The 8,695-nt window shown below is 44.2% G+C and overlaps 1 protein-coding gene across 1 annotated transcript in view; it reads right to left on the bottom strand.

Moving 5' to 3' along the window:
* CDHR2 (cadherin related family member 2) overlaps positions 1–8,695 on the bottom strand; it is a 60,039-nt gene that overhangs the window by 26,335 nt on the left and 25,009 nt on the right. The window contains exons 4-10 of the mRNA XM_069077765.1: positions 7,837–7,976; positions 5,539–5,592; positions 4,716–4,805; positions 2,263–2,352; positions 536–661; positions 189–320; positions 7–82 (exon numbers count right to left, since the gene is read on the bottom strand). Of these exons, the coding sequence (XP_068933866.1) occupies positions 7–82; positions 189–320; positions 536–661; positions 2,263–2,352; positions 4,716–4,805; positions 5,539–5,592; positions 7,837–7,976 (708 nt within the window). The remainder of the gene's footprint in view (positions 1–6; positions 83–188; positions 321–535; positions 662–2,262; positions 2,353–4,715; positions 4,806–5,538; positions 5,593–7,836; positions 7,977–8,695) is intronic.

Here is an 8,695-nt window from a genome sequence, read left to right as displayed (position 1 = left end):
TCTCACTAGATATAGAGAATTTGACTGGATCATTGATGCCTTTGTCTCCATCCATAGTCTTCAAAGTCAATACTGAGGTGCCCTGGAAGGAGAGGCCACCAGCATAATCAGAAGGGGGATCCCAAAGAAGACCTAGACCACCCCATTCCAAGGTCCCTCCACCCACCCACTTCCAGCCCCTGCCTCACCACAGCTGCATCTTCTCCTAAAGAAGCTGTGTAAGGCTCCTGAAGAAACTGTGGGTCCAGATCTGGAAGGTCAATCACTGTGACTGTTAGGAAGACTGATTGAGAACACAGTGGTTTAACCTGGTCTTGGTCCTGCAGAGAATGGCAGCACAGACCTGTTTGTGATCCCTCCTTAATTCTACTTTCTCCCCTTCCTCCTCTCTCCCTAGCTTTCCAACCAGAAGACTACAGTCAGGTCCTAGGAAGGACCTTTCTCCTTCTCAACAGGAAATCCTCTCCCACCCCTAGGAAGTCTTCACTCCACCCAAAAAATGTTTCCCTTTCCCCAGACCAGAGTCTGCTCTCACACAGGACTGCAGTTTCAGTTGGTAGAACATGCTTTTATTGTTGTAGCTGAGAGAACCTTTAAGGATGATAGTTCCATTGGACAGGATGGAGAAGAGATTCTGGTTTTCTGGAGTGTTGGGGAGGACCTGACACAGGGGAGGGAACAGAGATCAAAGTAGAAAGTTCAGCCCAGTTACCAAAGAGCAAGGGCAGACCGCTGTTCTGGGCCCTGAAGGAAAGCAGGTCTAGGCCCAGCTGAGTCAGCTCTGAGGCTACTCAAGGATCCTGGCCTCCCTTTCCTTCTTTCGACAGAAGCTTATTATCTCTGGTTCTGCTCTCACCCAAAACACTGCCCTCCATATCTTGCATCCAGGTCTTAGAAACCTCCGAAGTTGAGCAGAGAGCCATAATTAACTCTTCCCTCCAACTAGCAACCACTCTAACTACTCCCCCTCCCCTCCTCCCCTGCCCCCCCCAGCTATTAGGGGATCAGTAAAAAATGTTGAAGGTCCATTGCCCTCCTGCTGGAACTGAGAGAGGAACATGAGTCCTGATTAGAGTCATAACTAGCCAGCCAACCAAACTGGGTCTTGGACTTGAGGAACTAATGTTAGGGGAGATTGTATTTTTCCCCCCAACATTGATCTTTTTCCCAAATTTCACCTTGGCACCTCTGCTTGTCTGAACTGACTTAGCTTGTAACAGTCTCAGTCCAATTTCAGTGGGGCCTCTTGGGGGGGGGGGGGGGGAGGGCCTATCCTCACAATGGTGGTGGGGGGAAGGGGCAAGGAGACAAGAGCTCCCCTCTCCTGGCATGGACATACTTGAAATTGGGTTGCCTACCCCACCCCTCTTCACTACTGAATTGGTCTTCCTGCTCCCACATACAAGAATTACTATGGCTCTGGCCTTAGTGTCCAGTTTAGTGCCTCTACTCTGAACCTGGGCTGGGAACAGGTAGGCTCTAGCACTAGTTCAGGTTCTGCCAATGACTTGCCATATGACTGGACAGTCCCTACCCCGTCCTTTGCCTCAGTTTCTTCACCCGTAGAATAAAGAGGTGCAAGGTCTCTAGGGTCCTTTCTAGCTCTAAACCCTCTGTCTTGTTTTCAAATCTAATTCTAACCCTGAGCGAGTCACTTCATTGTATTAGCTACCCCCTAAAATCCTTTCCACTCTAACAGATTATTCTGTGATTTTTTTTTGAAGGGACTTCCCCTCAGAGGATAAAGATAGAATTGTGGCATGTGAGAGGAATCAGAGTCCTTAGAACATAAAACTAGAACGTCAGACTGGGGATGGACCTTAAAGACCATGTAATCCAACTCCCTCATTATACAGATGGAGAAACCAAAGTTCAGAAGAGTCAGCTTGCTTAGCAATGGGTGAGAGTGGCAGAGCTGGTGCTAGAGTCCATTTCTCCTGAGCTGTTCTGTTTCACCCACCAGATTCTCCTCCTCCTTCCCTGCCCACTCATAGCCCTGAAACTGTCCAATGTAGGGGGAAGGAACATCTCCCAATGGCTCTTTCCCTTCCACACCCAGGGTTGATTCCACCTATTGTGTGGGAAGACACTGCCCTCTTGTGGTCATACAGGGAGCAATCCAGCTTTCTGGTTCCTAGGACAGACCCAAGCCTCTGGATCAGGTAGGGTGCGGACGATTCCTGTTGTCACATGGATCCATAGCCCATGAATGACCCTCCCCCCAGGTGATCTCAGAACACCTTTGCTCCCTGATTGACTCACCTCAAGAATGGTGTAGTTCACAAAACCACCTAACCCCGTGTCCGGGTCTTTTGCATTCACTGTATAAACCTGGGAGCCCACAGGCAGGGTCTATAACACAGGGAAGAGAAGGATCCTGAGTTTTAGGAGGTGTCCACACCACCTCCTCTTCTGGATCAACTCAAACCCCCAGTCTGGGGACCTGAACCACCCTCCTGCATGGGGAAAGGAGTGGTGAGAACTCAGGTCTCCTCAGCTTCCAAGACCTCCCTCTAGAGTTCCTGATGTTCAGTGACTGAATCCAGAAGTTTCTCCTTTCTTGCCTAGGGACTCCAGTTCTTAAATCCTCTATACAGGTCTCTAAGACTGACATAAGCCCAAAAGGAAGTCTCAGGTGTTAGGGGCCAAACTCATGGAAGGAGGGGAGGGTTGAGAGACAGGCTTTCTCATTATTGCTGCCTTCTCTCCCACTCACCATGGGTTACTTCAAACCCCCTCTTCTCTCCCTCAAGCCTTCAATCCTCTCTCACTTCTCCTTCTGATCCTCATTTCTTTACTCTTAGTAGATTATCTTGTGTCTTACTTCACCAAAAGCAAATTTATTAGAGTTAGATCTCATCTTCTTCTCCATCTACAAACATATATTCATATGCCCTCTCCTCCTTCCTTCAAGTCTCAGATGGGTCACTCCTCTTCACTAAGATTAACCTCTCCTCCTGGTCCCCTGATCTCATTCCCTCCTACTTCCTCCAGAACTTTAGTCTATTAATCATTCCTCTCTTTCTACTGCTTCTCCAAGTTCTCCTGGTCTGGCTCCTTCCCTTCAGTCCAAAAACATATTCCAACCACCTTAATCCTAAAAAAGAAAAAAGCCTTTTCTGAACCCTACAACTTTCTTAAGCTACTGAGCCATCTCCCTCCTCCCCATCATTGATAGGCTCTTAGAAAGAACGGTCTGTGTACCCTGTCTCACATACTCTCCACCCATTATCTTCAGCCCCTGCAATCTAGCTTCTAGCCTCACCAGTTAACTGAAACTGCTCTCTGCAATGTGACCAGGGACCTCCTAGTCATCATAGCCAATCTTCTGGGTCCTCCTCCTCCTCTCCAAAGCATCTGACTCACAACCACCCCTTCTTGGATGCTCTCTCTTCCCTTGTCTTTTATAATATTGCACTCTCCTGGTTCTCTTCCCACCTCCCCTGTGGCTCCACCTCTGTCTCTGAAACTAACACTTCCTCCTCCTATGTCCTTAGAACAGACCTTCTGAAAGTGTCGGTGCTTAGTCCAGCTCTCTTCTTTCTTCATTCCTTGATAATCTCATTTACTTGCATGATTCCAATGTTCACTTCTGTGTCAATTATTAACTCCTCAATCTATATTTCTAGCCCCAACATCTTTCTGAAGATCTGAACTCTATTTCCAGCTGCCTTCTAGAGATCTGAGCCTTGATGTCACCCCTGAATGTCAATATGTCAGAAACTAACCTCATGATTTTCCCTTTGAAATCTGCCCTCTTTCCTGATTTCCCTATGACTGTTTCCACCGTCCTCCTCATCACTTGGGCAGGAAAAGTCTTTTTCTTTCCTTTATTCCTCACAACTAATCAATCTCTGAATTTTGCAGATTCTACCTCCACTATATCTCTCTTTCCTCCCATCTTCTCTTAAATTCATTGACTTTTACTGGTAGAGTTGGAAAGAGAATCTGAGGACAATGAATCCAAACTTTGTATTTTACAGATGGAAAAACTGAGGCCCACAAATGGAAAATTACTTGCTCGAGGTTATATTGAATCAGTGGCAGGGCCTGGACCCTAGGCCTAAGTTTTGACCTAGTACACTTTCCTTTACCCCATTGTGCAGCTCTGCAGCCTAGCTCAGTTCCGCTCACCTGGACTACTACAATAGTCTCCTGTAATCCTGCCTGTAGACTTGCATCAGATGTGGAATTGCAGACCCTAATTTGGAATCTAGACTCTGCCAGTGACAAACTGTATTACTATAGGCAAGTCACTTTGTCTCTCTGACTTGTTTTTCCCACCAGGAAAATGGAGATAATAATATTTACCTATCTCTCAGGAAGTACTTTGTGAATTTTAAATCACTATAGAATTATCTTACATATGATACCCCAAGGAGGGGACAGAATGGAAAGTCCTAGATGGTAAGAATGATATTTTATTCTCTGTCTCAACACCAGCACCATTACTCTCACTAAGCCCACAAATTGCAAAGACCCAATATGGAGCTCTGCTCTCCTTGATCCTGACTTAAGACCCCTGCCCCACTCGGCCTCAACCAGAACCCTTTCTTCTTGGTCCTGACCCCTAGATTTATGCCCTCTCTGGTTCTGACCCTGGTCCTCTCTCCTTGATTCTAACCCCAAATCTCAATTTCCTTCATCCTGACCTTTACATTACAAATATCCCACTGCACTTCACCCAACATTCCTGAGCTCATAGCATACTCTACCTCGTTGATACTAGTAGAATAGGGTGTGTTCTGGAAAACTGGTTCATTGTCATTCGTGTCAGTCACATATATTTGCAACACCTTCTGCACCTTTATGAGAGAAGAGGAGGCTGGTATTAAATCATATGATCCCTAGACGTAAAGACCATGTCATTTTCATATCTATATAACCCCAGTATATGATACCTTGTTCATGGTAGGTGCTTAATAAATATTGGATGAATTTAATTTATTTAATTCTCAGAGCAGCCTAATGACATCACCGAATTTTCTTAAGGTTCGGTACAGCTCTATGCATGAGCCACAATTTGATAGGACTAGCTGAGTGAGTAAGGGACATAGTTGAGCCCATCCTGGTTCTGGGGGTAAGAAGAAAAACAGAAAATGCCAGTTGCTGTCAGAAAAAGTCTGGGATCTTAGGAGATGGGTCAAGCTAGACAAAGGATCTGACAATCCCTGCAATTTTGCTTTGACATTCTATGTCGATGTCAAATGATTTCCCATCCTGAGTCTCTTGTCAAGCATTTCATCTTCCCTCTTATCTCAGACTCAGGTGCTTGAATCTCAATGACCCTCAGACATTCTGGTACCAACCCAGCCTGACTTCTGTTTTATTCTTGCTCACCTCCCAGCTAGGCATTCCCCTTTCTTTACCCTGAGGTTTGTCTCAGGTTACCTGAGGTGATTATCTGTTGGCCACACCTAGGGGAAAAATAGAACATCATGGACCCAGGAGTTGCCTGTGTCCTAAATTAGTCCTCTGGAGTTCCTAACACTAACCTCTACCTCAACTTTCCAAGCCCTAGGAACTCCCCCAACATACCTCTGGATTTACATGATCCCACACAGAGATGGTGACATTAAAAAGGAACCGTGTCTGTGGAAAAGCAAGAAGGGAGGTGTGATGCAATTTTAGGGGGTTGAACTATGAAGGGTCACCTACCCAGTGCTCACACTCCTGCCAATGCTATATCCTTAGTTCCTTCCTCCAGTTTCAGCTCTTTGAGTTAGCAAATATGGCCCATTCCTTCCCAGATCTATCCATATTCTCCCAACTTGTGTCTTCTCCCATAATCCCCTATTCTGTGCCTTCTGACCCAGATCTCCCAATCCATGTCATCTTCCAGATCCTGTGATCTATATCCTCTACTCAGATCATCATCTACCCATATTTCTTGGACCCTATGCCCAAATTGTCATCTTCTTACCTGCTATATTAACTTCCAGAGTGAGGACTATTCCTGCCTTAGAATTATTGACTTAGAGCCAGAAGGGACCTTAGAGATTATCTAGTCCAATGCCATCATCTTACAAGTGAGGTAATTGAGGTTCAGTGAGACTAAATAACTTACCCACGGTCACACATCTAATAAGTATCTAAGTTATTTTTACTTTTTACTTTATCTCTGATAAAGGCTTCATTTCTCAAATATATAGGAACTGAGTCAAATTTATAAGAATATGAGTCATTCCCTAACTGACAAATGATCAAAGCATATGAACAGAAAGTTTTCAGATGAACAATCAGTACTATCTATAGTCATATAAAAATGTTCTAAATCATTATTGATTAGAGAAATGCAAATTAAAACAACTCTGAACTACCACCTCACACCTATTAGACTGGCTAATACGACAGAAAATGAACATGATAAATGTTGGAGAGGACAGTGGGAAAATTGGGACACTGTTGTACTGTTGCTGGAGTTGTGAACTGATCCAATCATTCTGGAGAGCAATCTAGAACAATGCCCAAAGTGCTATAAAGCTGTGAATAAGCTTTCATCCAGCAATACCACTAGTAGGTCTGTATCCCAAAAAGATTAAAGGAAAAGGAACTAAATGTACAAAAATATTTATAGTTGCTCTTTTTGTGGTAGCGAAGAACTTGGAATTGAGGCAATGCCCATCTATTGGTCAATTGCTGAACCAGTTGTAGCATATGTTTGGTTTTTTGTTGTTGTTGTTTTGCTTTTTGGAGGGCAATTGGGGTTAAGTGACTTGCCCAAGGTCACATGGCTAGTCTCTGTGGTAAATGTCTGAGGCCGGATTTGAACTCAGGTCCTTCTGACTCCAGGGTCCGTTCTCTATTCACTGCGCCACCTAGCCACCCCATAGCATATGTTTGTAATGGAATACTATTGTACCATAAGAAATGATGAGCAGGCTGCCTTCAGAAAAACCTGGGAAGACTTAAAGGAGCTTAGGCAAAGTGAAGTGAGCAGAACCAGGAAAACAAATTACACAATAACAGCAACACTGTACAATTACACTGTGAATGGCTTAGCTATTCAGATCAATACAATGATCCAGGACAATTCCAAAGGACTTATGATGAAAAGTACTATCCAACTCCAGAGAAAGAACTGATGGAGTCTAGATGCAGATTAAACAATAATTTTCTCACTCTTTGGCAACGTGGCAAATGTGGAAATATGTTTTGTATGATTTCACATCATAATTAATATCACATTTCTTGTCTTCTCAATGGGTGGGGGAGAGGTAGGAGGGAGGAAAAAAGTTCAGAACTTAAAATTTTAGAAAGATGAATGTTAAAAATAAACAAATAATATTTCTTTTGGAGGGGGGAAAGGCAAGGCAATTGGGGTTAAATGACTTGCCCAAGGTCACACAGCTAGTAAGTATTAAGAGTCTGAAGCCAGATTTGAACTCAGGTCCTCTTGACTCCAGGGCCAATGCTCTATTCACTGCGCCACCTAGCTGCCCCCAAATAATATTTTTTAAAAGTGACTAAGGCTACATTTGAACCTAGGTTTTCCTGACTCCAAAAATATGCTGCCTTTCGTGGCATAGCATCCTGCTCCAAGCCAATACAGTCCCTAGACCTTAATATATGCTGTCTTTTTTTTTTCTTTTCTTTTTGGAGGGGGGAAAGCAGGGCAATTGGGATCAAGTGACTTGCCCAAGGTCACACAGCTAGTAAGTGTGTCAAGTGTCTGAGACTGGATTTGAACTCAGGTCCTTCTGACTCCAGGGCCAATGCTCCATTCACTGTACCACCCAGCCACCCTGTGTGCTGTCCTTCCAAAGGATTTCCTCTATGCCTCCTTCCAATTTCAGCTAATGATGGCCTACTTCCATCTTATTCCCAAGCTTTTACCTCATAGTCCAAAGGACTGCTCAAGATAGCCGCCCCTGTGTTCTCGTTGACATCAAAGTAATAAGCATAACGACCACTCATCTGGTAGATCAGAGGGTCATTATCTTTGTCTGTGGCTATAATCCAAAAAGCTGTAGTCCCTGAGGATGGAGAGAGAAGAGAGACTTGAAATAATACACATACACATACACACACACACGTACATACACGCACACATACACATAGAGTTTCCCTCAGAGTTGACCCCTGGGCCTGAGTAGGAAACAGGGAAAGACTATAGAAGAGCTTTCAGGAGTACCTGGGTCTTGCAGATATAAATTTATGGCTTATTAGTGTTAGAAAGAACCTTGAAGGTCAACAGATTCTAGAGGTTTAGAGCTAGGTACAGCTTGAGAATAGGCATTTATTAAGTGTGTGCTGTTTGATGGTTTGATGCAATGTCAGAATAAATAACTAGGCTGGTAGAGTCAGAAGGAACTCTAGAACATAGAATATCATAGGTAGAAAGTGCTTTAGGCATCATCTAGTGCCCTAGATTTGGGTCCAACCTCCTAATTTTACAGATCAGAAAAATGAGGGCTAAAGAAGGGAAACAACATACTCAAAGTGACACAGCGAGTTCATAGCAATATAGTGAAGTATGGTATAGCAGTGTAGTAGTGTAGCAAAGACTTGGACATAGGTCATCTGCTTTTTATTCTGGTGTTCTTTCCAGTGGCCCATCTTGACTCCTTTATGGTCATAGAAAGAATGAGGGCAGAGACCAAGAGTAAAACTCTTAGGTAACTTAAGCCCCTAGCTCTGCCCTTCCATGAGAGTCCATCCATGAAAAGGTTTCAGGGACAGTTGCCTGGAAGAA

The sequence above is a fragment of the Petaurus breviceps genome, unplaced genomic scaffold (assembly GCF_028583685.1).
Source record: "Petaurus breviceps papuanus isolate PSGF00001 unplaced genomic scaffold, PetGlider_PUasm1.0 90994, whole genome shotgun sequence".
In the NCBI taxonomy this organism is placed as follows: domain Eukaryota; kingdom Metazoa; phylum Chordata; class Mammalia; order Diprotodontia; family Petauridae; genus Petaurus; species Petaurus breviceps.
The sequence above is the reverse complement of the archived record's forward strand: the minus strand, read 5'-3'. Positions and strand labels throughout refer to the sequence as shown.